This window comes from Saimiri boliviensis, chromosome 13, assembly GCF_048565385.1.
Source record: "Saimiri boliviensis isolate mSaiBol1 chromosome 13, mSaiBol1.pri, whole genome shotgun sequence".
Lineage (NCBI taxonomy): Eukaryota > Metazoa > Chordata > Mammalia > Primates > Cebidae > Saimiri > Saimiri boliviensis.
The window spans coordinates 59,927,903-59,953,455 of record NC_133461.1 but is presented as its reverse complement, the minus strand read 5'-3'; the positions used below and the strand labels follow the sequence as shown (position 1 = coordinate 59,953,455).

General features: G+C 39.5%; 1 protein-coding gene across 3 annotated transcripts in view; it reads left to right on the top strand.

Moving 5' to 3' along the window:
* MYOM1 (myomesin 1) overlaps nucleotides 1-25,553 on the top strand; it is a 194,559-nt gene that overhangs the window by 68,868 nt on the left and 100,138 nt on the right. For all 3 annotated transcript variants that reach the window (XM_074383712.1, XM_003924808.4, XM_003924809.3), the window contains exons 6-11: nucleotides 2,581-2,673; nucleotides 4,771-4,859; nucleotides 4,958-5,020; nucleotides 9,886-10,050; nucleotides 15,388-15,549; nucleotides 23,710-23,851. In XM_074383712.1, coding sequence (XP_074239813.1) covers nucleotides 2,581-2,673; nucleotides 4,771-4,859; nucleotides 4,958-5,020; nucleotides 9,886-10,050; nucleotides 15,388-15,549; nucleotides 23,710-23,851 — 714 coding nt within the window. The remainder of the gene's footprint in view (nucleotides 1-2,580; nucleotides 2,674-4,770; nucleotides 4,860-4,957; nucleotides 5,021-9,885; nucleotides 10,051-15,387; nucleotides 15,550-23,709; nucleotides 23,852-25,553) is intronic.

The window sequence follows — 25,553 nt, the reverse complement described above, 5'->3', positions numbered from 1 at the left end:
TAGGAAGGAACAAACAGTATCAACCTTTCTAAAAAAAATACCAAAAAGAGCATCCCCCAATCCAAAGACAGACAGGCAATTTGAATAAAAAACTAAAACCCATCAGTATGCTGCATCCAGACCTATCTCACATTCAAGGATACACAAAGACTCAAAACAAGGGATGGAGAAGGATTTACCAACCAAACAGAGAGCTAAAATAAATAAATAAAAAGCAGAAGTTACAATTAAGCAACAAAGATCAAAAGAAGCAAAGAAGGACATTATATAATGATAAAAGGATCAATGCAACAACAAGAAGAGCTAAAGATCCGAAATATATACGCACCCAATACAGGAATACGCAGACATACAAGACTTATAAAGAGACTTAGACTCCCACACAATAATAGTGGGAGACTTCAACATTAATATTAGACAGATCAATGAGACAGAAAATTAATAATGATATCCAGGACTTGAACTCAGATCTGGAACAAGTAAACGTAATTAACATTTATAGAACTCTCCACTTTAAATATACAAAATATACACTCTTATCAGCACCACATCATATTAACTTAGAAGTTTAAACGAAATGTTGGTTGGCTCCTTGTTTGTTATTCTCTTCCCTCATTTTCTTTTATAACTCCATTATTAAGGACAATTATAGGCATACCCATATTTAGATTGCATTCTAGCCCGGACGATAAAGCAATACCTCCATCCTCTCTCCCTCTTCCTCTTCTCTTTCTTCCTCTTCTTTAAAAAAAAAAAAAAAGCATCATACAAATCCCAATTTAGAAACAGTCTACAAAATATCTATTAATACTTAAAACTCTTTAAGGTTATAAAAAACAAGGAAAGTCTGATAAGCTTGCATAGCCAAGAAACTCTTCACTAGGAAAATGACATTTTAAATATAATGTGATATTCTGTATGTGATACTGAAACAAAAAAGTGATGATACGTTAAAAATTAAGCAAATCTGAATAAAATATGAATTTTGAAAATTAAAAAAACCCTTAAACATAATTATCTTTCAGTACAATGATATTGCAGGCCAGGTGCTGTGGCTCAGGCCTGTCATCCCAGCATTTTGGAAGGCCAAGGCCTGTAGGTCACCTGAGGTCAGGAGTTCAAGACCAGCCTGATCAACATGGTGAAACCCCGTCTCTACTAAAAATATAAAAAATTAGCTGGGTTTGGTGGCGGGCACCTGTAATCCCAGCTGCTCAGGAGGCTGAGGCAGGAGGCTCGCTTGAACCCTGGAGGCAGAGGTTGCAGTCAGCTGAGATCATGCCATTGCACTCTAGCCTGGGCAACAAGAGTGAAACTCTGTCTCAAAAAAAAAAAAAAATACAATGATGTTGCTTCTAATAACATGCTAGAATCTTAGCAGGAATAATGTTTTGCTCTCATTTTACACAGACAGCCAACAATAAAACCCCCAACACAAAGCCTTTCTCTCAGTTACGTCAACAGTGGCCAATTTTTTTAAAAGTTTATTTATTTGTTTATTTATTTATTTAGAGACAGGGTCTCACTCTGTTGCCCAGGCTAGAGTGCAGTGACATGATCACAGCTGGGACTACAGGTTTACACTCAGCTAATATTTTGTAGTTTTTGTGGAGTCAGGGTCTCGCTTATTCCCCAAGCTGGTCACAAACTCCTGACCTCAAGAGATTCTCCCACCTCCACCTCCAAAGTGCAGGGATTACAGGGATTACATGCATGAGTCACCATGCCTGGCCTAAAAAGCTTTTTAATTGTAGTATAATATGCACACAAAAAGTGTGTATCATATATAAATGTATAGCTTTAGTGAATTTTTGTAGATTGCACACACCCATGTAACTGGCACCCAAATCAATAAACATTATCAGCACCCAAGAAGACTCCTTCATGCGTCCCAACGCACTACTACTGATTTCTCGTAGCATTAGTCTTTTTGTTTTTTTATTTTAATATAAAGCAATCATTCTGCATTCACAGTTTTGTAACTGCATTTTGTTACATGACATTCAGCCATATTGTTGTGAATGGTCAACATTTTTCATGTAAGTTTACAGAGGAGGGGAAAGCACTTCATCAGGAAGTATAACTATATTGCTGGGGCATTTCACATAAGCTTATATGATTTACATTTATTTATTTATTATTATTATTATTTTTTTTGAGATGGAGTCTCACTCTTGTTACCCAGGCTGTAGTACAGTGGCACGATCTCAGCTCACTGCAACCTCCACCTCCTGGGCTCAAGCGATTCTCCTGCCTTACCTTCCTGAGTAGCTGAGATTACAGGCACCTGCCATCATACTTGGCTAATTTTTGTACTTATAGTAGAAACGGTTTTGCCATGTTGAGCAGGCTGGTCTCAAACTCCTGACCTCAGGTGATCCACCTGTGTCGGCCTCCCAAAGTGCTGGGATTACAGGTGTGGGCCACCACGCCTGCCCGATTTCCATTTAATTGATGCTGCTGCTACCCTCAATGCCTGGTTTCCAGGTGTTTCTGCAAGAACAAGAATTGTATGTGTGTGTTTAATCACAAAGTTACTTACACTTCAACTTACTTCCTTTTGTTTCCATTCTGTTATAGGTATAAAAACCAGGTGCCAATAAATGTCCATGCAAACCCTGGAAAATACATTATTGAGAGTCGATATGGAATGCACACTCTGGAGATTAATGCGTAAGATAACATCAATGTCCATGTGTTGCTCAACAGTGCTCAGGAACGCGACTCAGCCCTGCAGTTAATAGCCACTCTCCCCACTTCCTCCCAGTGCTGCGTGATCACGAGGGACATTCACGTACAGTGCTTCTCTGGGTGCACACCTGAAAGTGATATGTATGACTGATCCTAACCATGCGCACACTACCTCCCAAAATGATTTTATGTTTGAATTTAGTCAAAGATGATGTGGAAAAAAAACAATTTGCATCTTTTAATTTATCTTTTTATATACTTGAGAATTTTTCTTAGATGTAAATAATAAAATAGGTTGCATAAAGAGGCATTTACATTAATAGTCGTTTCAGAGTCCCAAATCAATATCATCATCACATTCTTTTGCTTTTAATAAATAAAGGCCATGGAGATCCAGGGAGGTGACATTGAATATGGGCTCAACTTGGAGATAATGTTCTTTCCTTCATATTGCCAGGAACCATGGGAAAGTATGCACTCTGTCAATCTGTGTTTATGTGAAGCAGGCTAGATATTGAGATGTTTAAGCTTAAAGTAAAATCCAAAGCAAAATTTGAAAACAAAACCTACATCAAAATTCCTAAGTTCCCAAACGTTTATTATGCCTCCCAAGATGATTTTGAAATTCAAGCCTAATTAGGTGAATGAAAAAGCTAAACAAACCCCACCATTTTCAGTTTAGATAAACCCATGGTGTGCATAAATGTCAAGGTGAAATTTATATCATTCATTCTCAAGGGACATATAGCCTTCTCCTCAGATCAGAGGAGTTGGCCAAGTGATGCTAGGACCCTGTGACGTTTGCCAAGCACTGACCCTGACCCAAAGTCAGGTCAGTTCTGCCAGTGGGTGGTTCTGCTGAAGTGGAACTTTCAAAATTAAGTAGTTATGAGATGGGCAACTGTATTTGCCTTCCTGGGGTTCTATTGATGTCTATAAAATTTCAACAAGAAAAAAGTTTACATGAATGAAACTGAACCCTGAGGAATAATGAAGAACACGAGAAACTGGTAGTGATAAGACATGAAACAACCTACTTTGAAACCTTAGCCTCTTCATCTCTCCATGAGACCATTCTCTCCCTAATGGTCTGTTTTTTATAAGACATTCCAATTTCTGTATTAGAACTTAGAAGAACATCCAAATGGCCCTTCTCGTGTTGTGTTGTGAGCTGAAACTGCAAGTATGGCCTGAACCTTAGTGGAAATGAAGTGGAAATAACTTAGTTGAGGTTCGAAGCTAGAACACATAGACCAGCTGGGCTCAGGGTAGTTGTGGGAATCTACATGGAAGGACTGCTTCTTTCTTTTCCCTGTTGCTCTGTTGCTCCCAGACTGAAGCCCACCACAAGGGCAGGACAGCAGGGAAGCCACGCCCTCCAGTATGCCTCTGGGTAGTTACCTGCTACAAAGGTACACGCCTGCACATTTTCTCCTCCCAGTGCAACTTTAGATAAGTAGATTATAATGCCGTTCACGCTATAATTTATGTCCCTAGCACTTGGTTGACTTTTCTGACCTTTTTTTTTTTTTTTTTTTTTTTTTGAGACAGAGTCTTACTCTGTCGCCCAGGCTGGAGTGCAGTGGCGCTATCTTGGCTCGCTGTAATCTCCACCTTCCGGGTTCAAGCAATTCTACTGCCTTGGCCTCCAGAGTAGCTGGGACTGCAGGTGTGTGCCACCATGGCCAGCTAATTTTTTGTATTTTTAGTAGAGATGGAGTTTCACCGTATTGGCCAGGCTGGTCTTGAACTCCTGACCTCATGATCCACCCACTTTGGCCTCCTAAAGCTTTTTTTTTTTTTTTTTTTGACATTTTAAATGAACCTAGGCTAGAGTCACAGTGAACTATAGGTGTTCTCTCCCCACTCTATACTGCTGGCATGAAACTGCAGTAGATCACTTGTAATATCCCACAGGTAGCTAGATCAGAGAAAATAGCTGTACCAGGAGAGCCAAAGAGCCATGTGTTAGCCACTGATTTGCAGGGGGCTACGATAGCAAAGAATTCCCTGACGGAATGGCTAGTAATTACAAGGACTGTCACTGTGATGGATGTTCATTTCCATCTGTTCTTTCAGATGTGATTTTGAAGATACAGCTCAGTACCGGGCCTCGGCGATGAATGTTAAAGGAGAGCTTTCCGCATACGCTTCAGTTGTGGTGAAGAGTAGGTTTGCTACTTTTTTTTTTTTTTTAACTTCTCCATATTGTTTTAAAATAATCTGTCACAAAGCAGTTCACATGTATTTCTGTTTTCTTCTCTAGGGTATAAGGGAGAGTTTGATGAGACTCGCTTCCATGCTGGGGCTTCCACCATGCCCCTCAGCTGTAAGTTTAAAAACACATTTGCTAAGTGTCATCTCTGTGTTCAATATGGCATAATAAGCTAGTCCATAATGCTGAAATAAATATGTATTATATATAACATAGTATATGCTAGGATGGATATAGTAGGTATCTGTGGTTATTTTATTTACTTATTTTTTTTTTTTTAGATTCTTTGGTTACTGTTCTCTTTCTGAATCTAATTGCTTTTTTATGGTTTTAATGAAGTCCTGATATGATGGGCTAAAAATCGCAAATGCTTTTAAGTCTTTCGGAGTTAAACTGAGAAAGATCATTATACAAACTTGGGCAGAATGACGTAACCAAACACACACATACCCGAGTCTAGACTATATCAAAGTACTCTTAACTCACCCTTAACTATCCAAATGGGCATCACTTCCTTGAGAAATCAAGTCTTACCCCCACTGCCATCCCTAAACCCTACCTAGTCAGGTTTAGGTGTCCTAGGTGAGGCCACGGCACCTTGTCAGAGCATCAGTGAGGCTGGACACTGTTATCCATTGTGTGTCAGTCTCTCCCATTGGTCCATGAGCCACTTGAAGGCAAGGTTAGACCTTTTATCTCTAAACCCCAGGGCCTGCCACAGAGTAGGTATTCAATAATGAATGAATAAATAAATGCCTTGTTACAAAGTGCAATCTAAAATGAAGTCTAAATGTGATTAAATAAAAACCTATTGACAATATTCTAGTTAGTGGTAATTTGCAAATTTGTGAATGTCATTTCATTTACATCAGAACTTCTATTTATGAGAAGCAATAAAAGCAAAATCTTTATGGTTGTTAAAATAATGATATAGGGGTCAGACTGAAAAAGGTAGTCAAGCCCTAACTTAGTTTACACACATTAAAAAATAAATGGTAGTTTTGAAAATGGCTGCTAGCTGTTTTTCACCTGTTTAGCTTGATGTCTGTATATGACCTACTTCACTGATTTCATGGAATGGCTTCTCATTTAATACCCCAAGTTGCAATCATTGGTATCAGCCCCATGGGTGAGAAGGGTTGACTAGTAGCGCAACGGAGAAGCACATCCCAAATCATGTTCTTCTCCCATCTCTTGATTTATGCTGAGATAGAATAGTTGGGGCCAGGCATGGTGGCTCGTGCCTGTAATCCCAGCACTTTGCAAGGCCAAGGCACGTGGATCACCTGAGGTCAGGAGTTCCAGACCAGACTGGGCCAACATGGTGAAACCCTGTCTCTACTAAAAATACAAAAATTAACCAGGCATGGTTGTGGGCACCTGTAATCCAAGCTACTCAGGTGGCTGAGGCAGGAGAATTGCTTGAACTGGGGAGGCGGAAGTTGCCGTGAGCCGAGATCATGCCCCTGCACTCCAGCCTGGGCTCTTGAGTTTGTTCTAATAGTTAACATTTATTGTTCAGTTCTGCCAGACAATGTACAAACACATTTTTTATATGCATTGATTCATTTAATGTTTCCCAAAAGCTTATGAAGTAGTTGCATTTCTGTCTGTGCTATGTAGATGAAATAGTTTAGAGAGGTTAAATAGCGGGGCAAGACCACACAGAGTGGTAGAATAGGGATGTGTAACCTGGTCTTTTTAATTCTAAACCGTTATTTTAAACAAGGAGTCAGCAAACATTTTCTGTAAAGGACCAGACTGTAAATATTGTAGGCTTTGTGGGCCATACGGTCTCTTGTCACAACCACTCAACTCTGCCTCTGTAACACAAAAGCAGCCATACAGTAGGAGAATGAATGAACATGGCTGTGTTCTAATAAAATCTTCTTTATGAACATTGAAATTGAAAGCTTCTGTGACTTTGCACGTCACAAAACGTTGTATTTCTTTTTATTTTTTTCAACCACTAAAACATACAAAAAACATTCTTAATGGTCTAAACAAGAGGCATTCTAGATTTGCCCCACAGACTTGCCAACCCCTGCCCTAAACCATTTTTCCCAGGATAGTAAGTACATGTCATAAAAGATTGAGGACATGACAACGGAATGATGTGCCGTCTTCTGGTTGTTAAACTGGGGTGCCTCCTACTGAACCCCAAAGTTACTTCAAACAGCCCAGTCCAATCTTAGAAACAGAAGAGAACCTAGAAGTTAGGTCTGTTTCTAGGGAGCCTACTTGCCATTCCAGCTGGGTCTGGAACATCTGGGCCACTACAGGCTCTCCCAGTAACCCTCACCTCTATGCCCTAAGGCAACTCTGGAACCAGCCCATCCTCCCAGCACTGTGCAAGATCTGTCAAGTTGTTTCTCTCTCTGGTCTCAATGGATGTCAACATATAAAAGTGATGCAGATGGGAGACTTGCTTCCAAATAGAAGTTATTTCACTGTTGATTAGGGTTACCCGGGAACACACAAAATCAAGACAGTACAATGTACTGGCCAAGAGCACCGAAATGGCCAGCCAGTGCAAATCTGGCCCTGCAGGGGAATGTGGTCAGTTATTTTGCCCTCCGATGCATCAGTTTCTTCTATAAAATGTGGATATTAAGTAGTACTTACCTAATAGCATTATTATGGGGTTTATGTTAGTAGGTATTAAATGCTTGGACCAATACTTGGTCTAAGTTGAACTCAATGTTAGTTTGCATTTTCTTTTTCTTTTCTTTCTTTCTTTTTTTTTTTTTTTTTCTTTTGAAATGGAGTTTAGCTCTTGTCGCCCAGGCTGCAGTGCTCTGCCTCCTGGTTTCAAGGAATTCTCCTGCCTTGGCCTCCTGAGTAGCAGGAATTACAGGTGCATGCCACCATGCCCAGCTAATTTTTGTATTTTTATTAGAGACAGGTTTCACCATGTCAGCCAGGCTGGTCTCAAACTCCCGACCTCAGGTCATCCACCCGCCTCGCACTCCCAAAGTGCTGGGATTACAGGCCTGAGCCACCACACCCGGCCCAGCTTATATTTTCAAGAGCAATGAAAGAAGTATTAGGAAGAGAAACAAAATATATGAGAAAGGGACTAAGTTTTGGAGTTGCGAAATTATGAGTGTGAATTTCAATTTCACACATGCTGTCTGTGAAATTCTGGCATTATGTGTGTATTACTTTTGTGAACTTCCATATTCCCAACTGAAAGAGAGGAAAAAGATAATATCTATGGCATAGAGTTGTTGCAAGGAATATTTGATATGTCAAATGTGAAGTGCCTGGCATGTAATAACCCATCAATAAATAGTTGTTTCTTTCCCAAGTCCTTTCTTTGATGAAGAAATAAAACCTAGGAGAGTTGATGATGCAGGCTGCATTTACTCAATCAATAAATAAGATATTTCTGAGAATAATATTTTTAAAAGTTAGAATATTTTAAACTTTTCCATTTTCTCCCAATATTTCTTAAAATATGTTTTACTCAGATCATTAAAGAAACTGAAGCAACTTATTTAAAAACTCCATTAAAATTATCTAATTAAAAATGATTTTTGTTTTTATGGATACATAGTAGTTGTACATATTGATGAGGTACATGTGATATTTTGATACACGCATACAATGTGTGATGATCAAATCAGGTTAACTGGAACATCCATCATCTCAAGCATGTCTTATTTGTTTGTATTAGGGACATTCCAATTCCACTCTTCCCATTGTTTGAAAATATGAAATAAATTGTTAACTGTAGTTATGCTATTGTGTTCCTAAACACTAGATCTTATTCCTTGTATCTAATTGTATTTTTGTACCCATTAACTAACCCTACTTTATTCCCCATCACGCTATGCTTCCCAGCCTCTGGTAACCATCATTCTACCCTCTATCTCAATGAGTTCAATTTTTTTAGCTCACATTTGAGTTGATAGCAGTTCTTCTGTGCCTGGCTTACTTCCCTTAATGTAACGTCCTCTAGATCCATCCATGTTGCTGCAAATGACAGGGTTTCAATCTTTTTTTGGCTGAATAACATTCCACTGGGTGTGTGTACCACATTTCCTTTATTCATTCATTACTTAGGTTAATTACACATCCTGGCCTATTGTGAAAAGTGCTGCCATAAACACGGGAGTGCAGATGTCTCCTCTACATATTGATTTCCTTTCTTTCGGATATATACCCAGCAGTGGGATTGCTGGATTATATGGCAATTTTATTTTGAGTTTTTGAGGAACCTCCATGCTGTTCTCCATAGTGGCTGTACTAATTTACATTCCCACAAACAGTGTAAGAAGGTTCCCTTTCATCCACATGGTTGTCAGCATTATTGCCTGTCTTTTGGATACATTTTAATTGGGGTGAGATGATATCTCATTGTGGTTTTGATTTGCATTTCTCTGATGATTAGCGATGTTGAGCATTTTTTCATATACCTGTTGGCCATTTGTATGTCTTCTTTTTAGAAATGTCTGTTCAGAGCTTTTGCTCATTTTTAAATTGAATTACTTGGATTTTTTGCTATTAAGTTCTTTAAGCTTCTTATATATTCTGGTTATGAATCTCTTGTCAGATGAAAAACTCCATTTTTATGAATAATGGATATAGCTATTTTGGCCCAAGAGTACAAGCAGTAGAGTTTAAATTAACTCAACATCTAAAATTAAAAAGTGCATATGTTGCCGCAAAAAAGGTTTAAGTCTAGGCTAAATGTAGTATTAATTTGCACTTAAGACATTAAACCTGACCCTTTAAATTCTATTCAATCCAATAATAAAAACAAGCTATTAACCAATAAAGCGAGAATTTCCATACAAATGATATATGCATTTGTTCTAAATAGTTCTTATATAAGGTTTCATTTTGGCCCAGATAAATCATTTGCTCATTTGTTCATTTCTTTGCTGTGACTGCTTTCTGCCTGTGCTTATTAAAATGCTTGTGTCTCTTTGATGAAGAAAAAAATTACTGATATTTGTTTTTTTTGTACCCAGTTGCTGTGACCCCATACGGTTATGCATCCAAGTTTGAGATCCACTTTGATGACAAATTTGATGTGTCTTTTGGGAGAGAGGGAGAGACTATGAGTCTAGGCTGTCGTGTAGTCATCACTCCTGAAATTAAACATTTCCAGCCAGAGATCCAGTGGTACAGAAATGGTGAGTCTTTATAATGGATGCTCACTTAGGTTCTTATTTGAAGGAAGTTGTAGACCAGATTGCAGATCTGTTTATCAGAGCTGGAAGTTAGAGGGAGTCTAGAAGTTAGAGGGAACTACCTATTACATGATTAAAAGGTTTTTACATGTATAGCAAAGTAGCAACACTTTCATGTTTGTGGAGATGATATTTTCTTTTTAACAAGATATGGAAAGAATCATAAAGAATGTATATTCAGCCAGATGCAGTGGCTCATGCCTGTAATCCCAGCACTTTGGGAGGGCAAGGCTGGTGGATCACCGGAAGTCAGAAGTTTGAGACAAGACTGGCCAACATGACAAAACCCCATCTCTACTAGAAATACAAAAATTAGCCAGGCGTGGTGGCGGGCGCCTGTAATCCTAGCTACTCAGGAGGCTGAGGCAGAATTCCTTGAACCCAAGAGGCAGAGGTTGCAGTGAGCAGAGATGGCACCATTGCACTCATCTGGGCGACAGCGTGACAGTCTCAAGAAGAAAAAGAAAAAAAAAGAATGTATATTCATTTTTTCAATCAATCCATTTGATAAATGCCCATCTTCATAGACTTATTTATACCACAGAAATGGTATGTAACTTTAAAAAATACTTATGAAACAATAAAATCCTGATACTTATGAAACAATAAAATACTGATATGATTTTAATTAACCAGAAGAGTACATTAAGAAGAATTTCAGACCCTCGAACTTTTCTTTTAATGTATTAAAAGCTTTTTATAATTTTAAAATTTTTGATAAGTATATTCTGTTGTATACAGTATATCCAAGTCACACTCATGGTCCCTTAAGGACACAAAAATAGATAAAATGATCCTTTTGTTTTGCATCATATTATAGCAGGCTGGTAGAACAGAAAGAAAATCCTTCTGTTGTCGGTTCCTCTGACTCTGGCTTTAAATCACAATTCAATCTCACTTTGCTTCCAAAGGGACTAAAGCCATGATACTTTGGTGTGAGAAAGACATAAGGATTTAATTTCCTCTTTTAAACTCCATTTGGGTTAAAGTCTATTTAAAGTAACACTCCGATCAAACCCAGTCAAAGCAAAGTAAAACAAAAAAGCTATCAAAACAAGTTGATGAGTTGAAGCATTGGACTTAAGAAATAATGTTATTTCTAAAATAACAATAGGCCGGACACAGTGGCTCATGCCTATAATCCCAGCAGTTTGAGAGGCCAAGGGGGCCTTATCACCTGAGGTCAGGAGTTTGAGACCAGCCTGGCCAACATGGCAGAACCCTGTCTCTACCAAAAAATAGAAAAATTAGCTGGGTGTGGTGGCGCAAACCTGTAGTCCCAGCTACTTGGGTGGATGAGGCAGGAGAATCGCTTAAACTCTGAAGGCAGAAGTTGCAGTGAGCTGAGATTGCGCCATTGCACTCCAGCCTGGGTGACAGAGCAGGACTCTGTCTCAAAACAAAACAAAACAAAAAAACATAAAATAAAATAATAAATCTTAGGTCCAAATACACTGAGTTTCTTTACAAGAGTATCTCATAGAATAGATCAAGCCATATAAACTGTCTGAAGAGAATAAGGGATTGCCCCAAATCACACAGTCAAATTCTGGCCACGGGAGACCTCCAGACCTGCTGGTTTTCACTCTAAGCCTGGAGATCTTTTCATTACCATGTGCCTGCCTCCTCTTATATTGTCTGTATTAGGTCTAATATAGAAAAAAGCCTCATGAGAAAATTTGTACTTTCTCTTACCTGTCTGCCTCCTTTTATGCCTAGGTATTGAAAAAAGCATTGACATTTAAGAAATTTAATGCTAGGAGCTAGCATGGGCCTACATACATAATTATTTGTGAGGCCCATGCTAGCTCCTAGCTAATAGAAGATGTGTCGTGGAGAAAGCAATGAATAGGGCCCAGGGACTTTCATCATCCTTTCTTATTTATCTTGAAGTCTTCACTAGGTTTATTTCTACAGAGGATTATATTTTTAAGCTCTTAAACAATTTAAAATTCCAGACACATTTAGTAGTGCACTAGTAAGATCATCATATAATTTTTCTGTTTAATTGTTTTAGAAAATAAATTTTGGAAAAATACAGAAAAAATGAAAGAAAAAATAGTTAATGATAATGCTTTGCAGTATTTTCCTGTAAGATACTTTATTATTATTATTCGTATTACTATTTATTATTCAAATTCCATTTTGTTCAGGTAAAAAAAACAAAGGCACAGAGCGGTTAAGTAATTTGCTTTAAGTTATGTAATTAGTTAATGAAAGAGATTGGACTGAGCTGGGCACTGTGGCTCAGGCCTGTAATCCCAGCACTTTGGAAGGCCGAGGTGGGCGGATCACTTGAGATCCGGAGTTTGAGACCAGCCTGGCCAACATAGTACTAAAAAAAACCTATATATATATACATATACACATATATATACACACACACACACAAATTAGCCAGGCATGGTGATGAGTGCCTGTAATCCCACCTACTTGGGAGGCTGAGGCATGATAATCACTTGAACCCGAGGCAGAGGTTGCAGTGAGCTGAGATCACACCACTGCACTTTAGTCTGGGTGACAGAGAGAGACTCCTTCTCAAATAAAAATAAAAAACTAAAAAAATATTCAGATAGAAAGAGATCAGACTGAGATATAGGTCTTTCCATAGCTGACTTTTTGGGTTTTGGGCTTGTGAACGGTGCCATCCTACAGGACCAAGAGACCTGGGGTTCGTTTAACACTCTGCTGTCACCCCCTTGAAGTTCATAATCACTGTATCTTTGACCTTGTGTTTTATACATGGAGTCCAAAGGGACTATGGCACATGCACATGATCAGAGTGGCCGTGCAGACTCAGGCTCTCGGGGCACAGTGGGGAGTGGGCAGTGTGAGCATCAGGCAGCATGTGTGGTCTTCAGGTGTGCACACGAGCACCTGGGGCAGTCTGTGGCACCATGGCGTTTCAAGGTGATGGCAGAGACCAGAACCTAGGGCCAGATGGGAATTAGCTATGGTGGTGGCACCAGCAGCAGTAGCAGTGGTGATAGGTCCCATGGCTGCAGAGGAGAGAAGGGGTTCAGTGTGGAGGCAGCACAGGGACACACAGTGTGGGGCCAGCTTATCCAGCCTTCCCTAGAACTCAGCTCTGTGGGATCTGCACAAATATTAACTCCTGGCCTGGGCATGGGGACAGGAGCTGCTGGCAATAAGACAGTAAACTTTGTCAGTAAAATATTATAAAATAAAAGTGTACAGGTAGACACTGCAATAAAGCACATAAGGCAGTTATTAGAATTCTTGGAGGTTCAATTCTCTGGTTTTGAGGCTTAGAATTAGAAATTAAATTTAAAGAGGCCGGGCACGGTGGCTCAAGCCTGTAATCCCAGCACTTTGGGAGGCCGAGGCAGGTGGATCACGAGGTCAAGAGATTGAGACCATCCTGGTCAACATGGTGAAACCCCGTCTCTACTAAAAATACAAAAAGTTAGCTGGGCATGGTGGCGCGTGCCTGTAATCCTAGCTACTCAGGAGGCTGAGGCAGGAGAATTACCTGAACCCAGGAGGCGGAGGTTGCAGTGAGCCGAGATGGCGCCATTGCACTCCAGCCTGGGTAACAAGAGCGAAAAAACTCCATCTCAAAAAAAAAAAAAAAAAAAAAGAAATTAAATTTAAAGATTGTAGCATTTGATGGAAAAGAACATTTTCATATGAAACTTTGGATAAGCTTATTATTAACAAGGAAGACAGTTTTAAAATTATCACTTATAATTGAAGATACAGTAGTAGAATACATAAACATCCTGAATTATGTACAAATCACAATACCATGTTCGGCTTGTAGTATGTCCTCCACAAAAATTATAAGCCATATTGGTCAAAGCATTAAAATGAAACTGTATAAATTCACCCTTAAAATTAAATTGAGATTTACATGAAACTGATTTGTATGAAGAGTTAAATCTCTTTAGAATAATTGTCCCTTAAGAATCATTAGTTCTAGATTACTAAAATTTATATTTTGAAATAGTTTCTCAGAAAGTTAACCAATGTTGTCATAGCCTCTGTAACTTTCTTAACAGCTCCAGTAACAGTTGCATCAGCAGAAAGTTCCTTCTAAAAATATTATGGAGATTCATTCATGAGCTTGCATTTCTAGAGTGACTGATGTTGCTTTTAATTATATAGATTTGAAATGAAGTTGCTAAAAGTATACATTTTGATGACTAATAAATGAATTTGCAGAAAAGCAGGCCAGATATATCTTATTATCAATCAAGGTATCATACTAGTAACATATTATTATTGATTCCATATAAACTTATGGCACCAAAATATGATTTTTTGCCACTGTGTTACCCCTATTATATTATTATAAGCAATACAATATTTTTAAAGGAATAAGACATATTTTAGTTTAATTGCACTTTTTAAAATTGCACTTTAATTGCATTTTGTCTCTCCTTTTTGAACAAGGGGCCTTGAAATCTAATTTTGCACCAGGCCCAAGCAGATTATGTGTCTGCCCCTGATCCCCTTACTTTTGGTCCAGTATTTTTACCAATGTAAGCATATCAGAATGGCTCAAAGTCCTAGAGACTTACTCTAGTAGTTAAATCACTTTCAATATATAAAAGGCTGAGGAGAGGGCCGAGCACAGTGGCTCATGCCTGTAATCCCAGCACTTTGGGAGGCTGAGGTGGGTGGATCACGAGGTCAAGAGATTGAGACCATCTTGGCCAACACAGAAACCCCATCTCTACTAAAAATGCAAAAATTAGCCTGGCATGGTGGCATGCACCTGTAGTCCCAGCTACTCAGGAGGCTGAGGCAGGAGAATTGCTTGAACCCAGGAGGCAGAGGTTGCAGTGAGCCAAGATTGCACCACTGCACTCCAGCCTGGCACCTGGCAACACAGCGAGATTCTGTCTCAAAAAAGAAAAGAAGGCCAGGCGCGGTGGCTCACGCCTGTAATCCCAGCACTTTGGGAGGCCGAGGTGGGTGGATCACGAGGTCAAGAGATCGAGACCATCCTGGTCAACATGGTGAAACCCTGTCTTTACTAAAAATACAAAAAGTTAGCTGGGCATGGTGGTGCGTGCCTGTAGTCCCAGCTAGTCAGGTTGCTGAGGCAGGAGAATTGCCTGAACCCAGGAGGCGGAGGTTGTGATGAGCCAAGATCACGCCATTGCACTCCAGCCTGGGTAACAAGAGCGAAACTCTGTCTCAAAAAAAAAAAAGAAAAGAAAAGAAAAGGCTAAGGAGAGGAATGGAGAGGAGACAAGAAGGAATTAATAAAGCAAAAATAAGTTAATTTGCTTACTTTTTATAAATTTCTAGGAGTACCTCTTTCTCCATCAAAATGGGTGCAAACACTTTGGAGTGGAGAGCGGGCCACACTGACATTTTCGCATCTCAACAAAGAAGATGAAGGCCTCTATACAATCCGTGTACGGATGGGAGAATATTATGAACAATATAGTGCTTATGTCTTTGTTCGAGGTAAGTCCCAACAAAAACCAAAACACCTAACAATATTTAATACACTAAAGCCAAAGCAGTTTTTGATTACAAAGCAGTTCAAACATGTTTTGTAATGATGAAAGAGTCGTTTGAAAATTCTGGCCAGGTGCAATGGTTCATGCCTGTAATCCCAGCACTTTGGGAGGCCAAGTGGGAGGATCTCTTGAACCCAGGGATTTGAGACCAGCCTAGTAACATAGTGAGAACCCATTTCTACAATTTTTTTAAAAAGTTAGCTGGGCATGATGGCATGCACCTGTGGTCCCAGCTACTTGGGAGGCTGAAGAGGGAGGATCACTTAAGCCCGGGAGATCAAGGCTGCAGTGAGCTATGATTATACCACTGCACTCCAGCCTGGGTGATGAAACGAGACCCTCCTGTCTCAAAAATAAAAAAAAAAAGAAAAGAAAAGAAAGAAAAAAAGAAAATTATTGCAGATTACATTGAATAAGAATATATTAGTTTCCAATAAAATAGACCTAGGCCCAGTGGCTCATGCCTGTAATCCAGCACTTTGGGAAGCTGAGACAGGTGGATCACTTGAGCTCAGGAGTTCGAGACCAGCCTGGGCAACATGGTAAAACCCCATTTCTACAAAAAATACAAAAAATTAGCCAGGCATGGTGGTCCACGCTTGTAGTCTCAGCTACTTGGGAGGCTGGGGTGGGGGGATGGCTTGAGCCTGGCAGGCAGAAGTTTCAGCTGGCTGAGATTGTGCCTCTGTCTGCACTCCAGCCTGGGTAACAGAGTGAGACTCTGTCTCAAAGCAAAACAAAAGAAATAGAACTAGTGTAAAAGGTGAACCCTGAGGGCACCAACTCAAAAGTCACCATTTTCCAGACCATGTTACTATCATTAATATCAGGACTTTCTTCACCTCATGGGAGCCACTAGTACAGTTGCCTATGACTGTTCAGGTGGAGATACTAAATCCTAATGATACTAGCCAGCTCGGTTTGAGGAAGCTGCTGCAAAAGACGGATGTGTGATTTTGGGTGTAAGCCTTTAATATGCATTTCAGAGAGTAAATTTATTATTTTATTTCAGTCCTCTTGGCCTATAACTGAACTTTATAGCCTCTGTTTTGATGAACTAGGAAGAAAGGGGTTTCAGCTTAATTCTTGAGACAAACCATAATTGTTGACTTTAGGAGGCTTTCTTTTTTTCAGTGGTGTTTTAAATGGATTGGATATGTACAAGTGGAATATTATTCCTCCACAGGATCCTAGCACTTTAGAAGACCATTAGCACTTTCAGGCTAACAGGGTAGTATTCTGGTTTTTTTATGGGACAGTTAGGTACCATCATAAGAAGAGATCTAGAAGAGGCGCAAACAACGTTTATAATGCTCACAGGTCCTAGAAATAGGAATAGCCGGACCATGTGGAAAAGGGTAGTCAGGAGTCAGAAGGGTCAGGAGGGGCAAAGGAGTGCATAGACCAAGGCCTTTTTGGAGTTTCCTTGGGAAAGGAAAGTAGGGCAAGTAAACAGGTTAGGATTGGCTAGTTCAAATAATTTCAGTAAGCTCTGTTAACAGGTGTGGTCCCTACTTGCCTGGTACCTGGCCCCAGAGATGATTAAGGCAGAGTAATATTGCTTCCTGGCTTCTACAGGCCAGATAACGGAGGCGTGGCTGCAGTGACTAGTTTGCATATCAGTCATGCTCCCTTCTGGGCCCTAAGAATTGTCTTACCTCAGGAAGGCAGGCAGGCCCTCCTTAGCCAGAAAGTGTCTAAGTTAAGGCCTCGTAATATAGAGAAAATTTAAAATATTAACAATGCAGATAGACTTGCTCATTTTTATCTGTCATGCACTAAATAAGAGTCGTACGCTCATAAACATTTTGAGTACTCAACTGGGATCCACAGACTTCCAAAGGATCTGTGATTAGAACTATATTTCAATATATAATCAAGTTTTTTGGTAATCACATGCGTTTTATTTTATGTGTTTAAATGTATTACTCTCAGAAGGACCTCTACACTTTACCAATTTGTCAAAGGAGTTGATGGCTCAAATAATGTTAGGATTCTCATCCTAGCACAACCTCTTAATTTTAAGATGCAGAAAATGAGGCTCAAAAAAGTACAATAATTTACCAAAAACTTCAGTTAATTAGAAGGAGAAGTGGAACTAGGTTAGAGGTCTTTCAGTGGCTAACCCAGGATTTTAATCAGGATCTAGACTAAGCTGCTGAAATGAAATAACAAAAGGTTTGTTTCTCTCCTGTATGAGGAGGTTGGGTATAATCCGGATGCCTCTTCCCAGGTCCCCTCTATGTTGTTATTGCACTGTCCCCTGGGGTACTGTCCCAGGCTCCCATCCCAGCCTATGGGGAAGGGAAAGAAAGGGAGTGGAGGGGCAGAGGCCAAATTGCACACATCACTTCTGCTTGGTGCACACTTAGCACATGCACACACTTCACAGTGAGGGGAGCTAGGCTGTACCATCTCTTGTTAGCCAGCCATGTTTTCTGCTAATATTCAGGGGTCCTGGTACTAAAAGGAAGCAGGAAGGATGATTACTGGGGACAGTTAGCAGACCATACCACATCAACATTAAACAATACAAATGAACACTGAATTCTGCCTCAGACCAACAACTGATAAAGATATCTGAATATCTCTAACATCCGAAAAATGTGTCAGGCTTTCTCCGCGACAAAAGCATCATAAAAAAGTCTGAATCGCCAGGGAAGAGAGGAGCTGGCCTTCTGGGTAAATGGCAGTGAGAACTGACACACCGCAATTAGCAAGTGTGTTTGTTTAGCCAAATCACCAGGATAAACGTAGCTAGATGAAGATGAACTCAGCTAAGTCTTTGCTTCTACTTTCCGTTGTTTTACCAGAGCCAGAGAACATCGCTGGCTGTTCAAAAAATCTTGCCATGCTGTGGTGCTTCCTTCGTGAACTTTTCCTGGGAACCCTGATATAGCCTAGGGTTCCTCAAAATTTCTCAGTGCCCATGCCCAGAATGGTGCCTCTTTGCCAAGTTTAGGCCAGACTTCACGTTACTAACTATGGATGGGGCGAAGGTGTTCCAACTTAAAATTTACACTTAAGCCAGCTTTCAAATCCACAAATTAAGGAAATGGAAAGATTCTCAGTTTATCAGAGGATGATGTGAGAGAACTGAAAAGATAAATGGAGAAGGCAAAACTGGAAAGGTAAATTTCAGCAATCATACTGTGAATTTTACAACTTTTAGAAAAGACTTCACTTATAAATTTATTTTAAATGATATATATTAGGTTTCTGAAAATGTGTTTTTGAGATATAATTTACATACCATAAAATTCACTCATGCCAAGTATACAATTTGGTACTTTTTAGTATATTTACCAAGTTGGGCAACCATTACCCACACTTCACTTTTAGAAAATTTTGACCAGGTGCAGTGGCTTATGCCTGTAATCTCAGCACTTTGGGAGGCCAAGACCTTGAGCTCAGAAGTTTGAGACCAGCCTGGGCAACATAGCAAGACCCCATCTCTACAAAAAACTAAAAACAATTAGCTGGATGTGGTGCATGCCTGTAGTCCCAGCTACTTGAAAGGCTGAGGTGGGAGGATTGCTTGAGCCCAGGAGGTCGTGGCTGCAATGAATTGTGATTGCACCACTTCCTGGGTGATAGAATGAGACCTGGCCTCCAGAATAAGAAAGAAAAAAGAGAGAAAAGAAAGAAAGAAAGAAAGAAAGAAAGAAAGAAAGAAAGAAAGAAAGAAGGTGGTGGGGGGAGGGAAAGGGAAGGGAGGGGAGGGGATGAAGGGAAGGAAAGGGAAGGAGGAGAAGGAGAAGGAGGATAAGGAGGAGGAGAAGAAGAAGGAGGAGGAGGAGAGGAAAAAGGAATAAGAAGAGAGGGAGGGAGGGAAGGCAAGGCAGGCAGGAAGGGAAGAGGGGAAGGAAGGAGGGAGGGAGGGAGAGAAGGCAGGAAAGAAGCAAGGAAGAAAGGAATAAAGGGAGGGAGGGAGGAAAGCAGGAAGGAAGGAGGAAATTTACATTACTACAAAAAGATTTATTTTCCCTATTTCCCTCTCCCATACGCAGTCTAGCCTTCTGCAACCACTAATTTACCTTCTATCTCTGTAGATTTGTCTTTCTGGACATTTCTGGATCTCGTTGGTTTTTTATATCTGTCCTCTTTGGCTTTACGTGTTTTGAGGTTCATTCATATAGTCACACATATTGTTCCTTTTTCTTATTAAATTGCATTCCAATGCATGGATATGCATCCTTTGCCTACATGTTCACCCACTGATGGACAGTGGGACTGTTTTCATTTCTTGGTTATTATAAATGACTCTGATATAAACGTGTGTTCATATTTATAGGCCTATGTCTTCGTTTATCTTGGATACCTACCTACAAGTGGAATTGCTTGGTCATATGATAAATTTGTGTTTAACTTTGTAAGAAACTGCCAGTGTTTTAAATAATATTTGCTTTTTTTTTTTTTTAACTTTGTATTCATTGAGCTGCATGAGGCCACTTCAGGGCATTGTTTTGGGGCTCTGATATTCTTGCAGCTTAGAAAATAGCTTTCATACCAGAATGATCAGTATATAAAGCACCATATGTCTGCAGAAACACATTGTAAAGAGCTGTACACATTTGGCCAGGATTTTATTACATAGATAATATGTGTTCACTGTGAAAAGATAGATAATATAAATTTAAGAAATAAAAAGTAAAGCCATCCATAAGTCTACCACCCACAGATATCCAGTATTATTTTAGTACATATTCCTTGAGGTTTGATGTATTCTTTCCTTCTCTTTTTTCACACGCACACACACACACACACACACACACACACAGACACACACACACACATTCTTTCTCTCTCTCTCTCTCATGAAGAGACAGAGAAACAATAAGGTGATAAAGAATGTCATAAAAATATCATGAAAGGAGAATCGAAAATGGCAACTAAGTATTTGAAAAACTTTTCATTAGTAATCAAATCAATGACAATTGAAATGAGGCTGGGCACAGAGGCTTACACCTGTAATCCCAACACTTTGGGAGGCCCAGATAGGAGGATCACTTGAGCCCAGGAGTTCAAGACCAGCCTGGGCAACATAGTGAGACCTTATCTCTCTAAAAAATAATAAAAAAAAAATTAGCTGGGCATAGTGGAGTGTGCCTATAGTCCTAGCTACGTGGGAGGCTGAAGAGGGAGGAGAGCTTAAGCCTGGGAGGTTGAAGCCATGGTGAGCTATGATTGCCTCACTGCACTCCAACCTGGACCACAGAGTGAGACCCTGTCTCAAAAAAGAAAAAAGAAAATTGAAATAAGATCTTTTTTCCTATCATATTGAAAAGACTTAAAGTTTATTGAAATCCACTGGGGTAAAGGGATGGCGGGGCAAGCACTGCTACAGTGGCTGGTGAATATAAACTGGTTCAGCTTTTCTCAGGGTCTTTGCCACTGGTATCAAAAGCAGACATTTCTAACAATTCTAAGAACTAAGTGGACAAAGGTGAAAAAAATGTTTGGGGGAAAATTGGAAGAAATATAGATATTCACCAATATGCAATTTGTAGAATAAAGTATAATAGATGCTCCATGAAACAATGGTATAACACACAGCAACCAAAATCAGTGTCTACCTCCATGTATTGATATGGAAATATATCAGGAAAAAACAGCTGACATGAAACTATATAGTACAATCACTTTGTTTCAAAAATAATCATTTCTGAGTTTGTAAGTGTAGAATAAAAGTCTAGAAAGATTTAGGCCGGTATGTTAATAGTAGTTATCTCTGAGTTATAAAAAAGGAATTTTAACTTTTTTTGATTATCATATATTTGATATAAAAAATATGTAATTTACAATAAAGACAATAGAATTACCTACATTTTGCAAAAAGTTATTAATAATCTATGTCAGAGGTCAAAATACAAAGAGTTGTGGGCTAATCTTTGATCTAATCATCAAACCTACAAAGAGTTTGACCATTTGGAGGGCTGGAATAGGGAAGGGTAGAGGCGTAGAAGAGGATTAATGTTGTCTGAAGGGTACTATAGACCCCATACTGTGTAGCAGCTGCTAGAAGCCAAATACTGTCTCCTTGCATCACCATTTTCTTTTGTCATCCCAATTATGTTTTATTTCCCACACTGCATTGTAGCTTCTTGAGAACAATAAGGATTTTTTTTTTTTTTTTTTTTTGAGACAAGGTCTTGCTCTCTCATGCAGGCTGGAGTGTAGTGGCACGATCATAGCTCATTGCAGCCTCTACCTCCCAGGCTCAAACAATCCTCCTGCCTCAGCCTCCCAAGCAACTGGAAACACAGGCTCACCCTACCACACCTGGCTATTTTTTTTTTTTAAATATAGAGACAGGGTCTCATCATATTGCCCAGGCTGGTCTCGAACTCCTAGGCTCAAGTGATCTACCTGCCTCAACCTCCCAGAAGTGCTGGGATTACAGGCATGACCCATTGCACCCAGCTAGGATCTTTATTTTTTAACTTTTGCAGTTAACACCTAGAAGAATACTGAATGAATGAATGAGCGAATGAATGCCTGAGTAACTTGGAAGATTGTCAAGCCCACCTCAGTTCCAATCGATGCTATACAAATGCTGAACAATGGCTCCCAGAATGCCTGCTGTCTGCCAGGCTCTGTTACAGTGCATTCTTGCCATCATGCATCTATGCAATGGATGCCCAGCTCACTAAACTCTGCAGAGGCTGCTGGTTGTTGTGTTATAGGCCATTAGCAAAAGGACATGGCTAGAGATTGCCAGCTGTCCCCCTTGCAGCTGAGTGGCTTTCTAGCAGCGCCTCTTTTGTAGCCCAAGCACGTCAGCCTCAGCATCCCCACCTCCTCTGCGGCTCTGCTCTGCCTTTGCCATCAACATCCCCACTGTCTGCCATCCAGTGCTCTCAAAGCCTGGAAGGAAAGAAGTGTCTCCTCATCAAAATGCTCGTTTCCCATTGAGTGGCATGCAGAGATTCTGCATTAAGTTTTAGGCGCGATGAATTAGTTACATTCTCCTATACCACGTCTGCAGGAGATATTTGCCTAGACACTTTCATGTTGGTTGATAGAGCAAGAAACAGAATGTTCAAAACCCAAGTGGCTTGAGCTCTTCACAGATAATGCAAACCTATTAAATGGAAAAGTAGACAAATATTTCTGCCATGTTATTAAATGTCCTTGTAACTCATAAGAGTTACAGAACGTAGATCATAGGAGAAGAAAGTGTTTGTTCGGTTGACATGGGTGCTTTCCCTTGAGCGAGTGGCTCCTGCATGTCTCAGCCTCTTCTACTAACTGTTTATGAAAGCGTTGGTCAAATGCCATGAGGAATTGGCGTGTGGCCTCCTCCTCCAGGGACCCTGCCTCTTGTCTTAATTATTCTCACTTAAAAGGTTACTAACTGAATATTTTATTCCCCCTTTTCTCCCTGCTATAAAAAGCCCTGATTCACTAATTTAGCTGTGTCTAAGGGGCCTTGTGGTCAGGGGATCTCATTTCATAAACAGTGATTGTACTCTATTTCTTGTATTATCCCAGACTTTTACTAAACTCAGATAAACTAAGCTCAGATGTGAGTATTGCATCGGAGTTCTTTTCCTAAATATCTTCAGCTTGGTAACAATCATTTGATTAAAACAAATGTTTTCTTTCCTCTTTCGAAATGGTAGTGTCTTGCCTTGGGACTGGCAAAGCTCCATGACTCGTATTCTCTTGTGAGTGGATGCCTCCAGAAGGGGCATTTGTCCCTTTTGGGAGCCTTTCTTAGTTGTTTCTTAGCAACATTGCACAATCAATGTCATGAGAACTGACTTTCTGGCACAACTGACTTGTCTGAATGCAATCTTCAGCCTCTCCATATTAATTTTCTTTTGGAACATTTTGGGCTGCAAGGGCCATGAAGCAAAAGTTATGGGTTCTTTTCAGAGCACTTTCTATTTTTTAACACAGTGTTTTTCCTGCTGAAGGTGAAAAACACACATTGTTATATTGATCAGCAAATAGCAAGATTTGATGCTTGCTGTGTAGGGGCCAAAGATTGAGCCACTGTGATGATGTGGTAAGAAGCATGTGCACTGAGACCTCAGCCTGAGGAACTGAGAGCATGTTTGAGAGGGTTAATGAATGGGATCCTTCTCTGTCTCCACAGATGCTGATGCAGAGATTGAAGGAGCCCCAGCTGCTCCCTTGGATGTGAAGTGCTTGGAGGCCAACAAAGATTATATCATCATCTCTTGGAAACAGCCAGCTGTCGACGGAGGGAGTCCTATTCTGGGATATTTTATTGATAAGTTAGTGCATCTGTTACAGTTATTTGGTCATAGAGATGCATGCTTGATTTCTCCCATCATTTCTAGGGGAAATATTTTCTTTTCTGGCCTTCCTCTCCTCCTCCGTTTCTATTTCTGTGTCTCTCTTCATCTTTCTTTTTCTCTATTTGCCTCTATCTCCATCTGTCTCTCTCTTTCTGTGTATGTGTATATATGTACATACATACACATACATACATATCTATATACACATACATATAATGGTACATATATATATATATATATAATGGGTATGTATACCCATTATAGATACATGTGTGTGTGTATTGAGTAAGTACTTAGAAACGCTGATTTCTAATTGAGTGCTTTTACAGCAGTTGGTACCTGATACCTAGGGATGGAGTGGATCACTCCCCAGCAGACAAATGTGACAGCTCATATCATACTGTTACAAAACTTATCTTTGGAATTTAGGTAAGTAGGTAGGTAGATATATATATTTTTTTCATTTCTAAGATGGCCTCTGTTAAGTCTCTAGTAGGTCTACAAATCCATAGCATTCTTGCCAAATTAGTGACATGAGCTGGTAGTCAAATTCAAAAAAATTCATCTTTGGAATTTAGGTAAAAATTAAGAATTAGATATTTAACTACATTCCAAATATGAATGTTTTGAATGTGGCTACCATCTCATGTCACTAATTTGGCAAGAATGCTGTGAATTTGTGGACTTCATAGAGGCCACCTTGGAAATGAAACAATTGGAATTCAACATAGTTAATGTCCATATTCCTAATATGTCAATAATTTAAGAATATTTATTTTGGTAATACTACCAAAGTCATATTTCTATCTCAGGATGTGGTTTCAAGTTACGCAAAGAAGTAACAACAAAAAAATCAATAGTGCAAATGATGCACTATCTACAAGTCCTTGTCTACATTCTTCAAAACATAGAGGCTCTGATATTGATAGTAACTGGGCTTTACACAGTAATTATGACATGAGTTTGGACAATATAGACAGTAAGTTTAGATTACTGGCCTAAATAACAGTGTTCTCTAACTTGGTTTCTATTCAGATCATTGCTCCCTCTTTTCATTTTTGAGTAATGAAATCTCATTGTAGAAATCACTAGGGATGGGTAATCTGGGTTGTATTAGCACAATGGGTTTGCACCAAGGGTGTATTGAACCTCGCAGTACATAAATATATGTGATTGTGCTCAGAACTATTTCTAAGAAATATTTCTGATAAATTATATACTATTTAATTCTATATGTGAAATAATGCTTTCATAAGATTTCATCATTTACTAGTGATGGATTGTGATGGTTTAAGATATATTCTTTCTTGTGCTTTATTGTCTTTGGCACATTTCCAAGAGATTTTTAAACTTGGATCAGTGAAAGGCTGGGATCAATATGTACATTTTGTCCTCCTCTGGTATTATTCATAATGAAAATACCCACCTTGAGGCTATTATATATTAGGCATTTACTGTGTGCATGGCACTGTTTGAAACATTGCATATATTAACCACTAACCCATAACTACCTTTTGAGGTCAGTACTATTATTTCAAGTAGGAAATGAATATCAGCCAAAGACCACATGTCAGTGAGGAAGCACTAACTCACCTAAGGTCACGCAATTAGTAAGTGGCAGAGCTGGAATTCAGATGTGAGCTTGGCTGTAGGTTTCTGCTCCAACATGCTGTGAAAG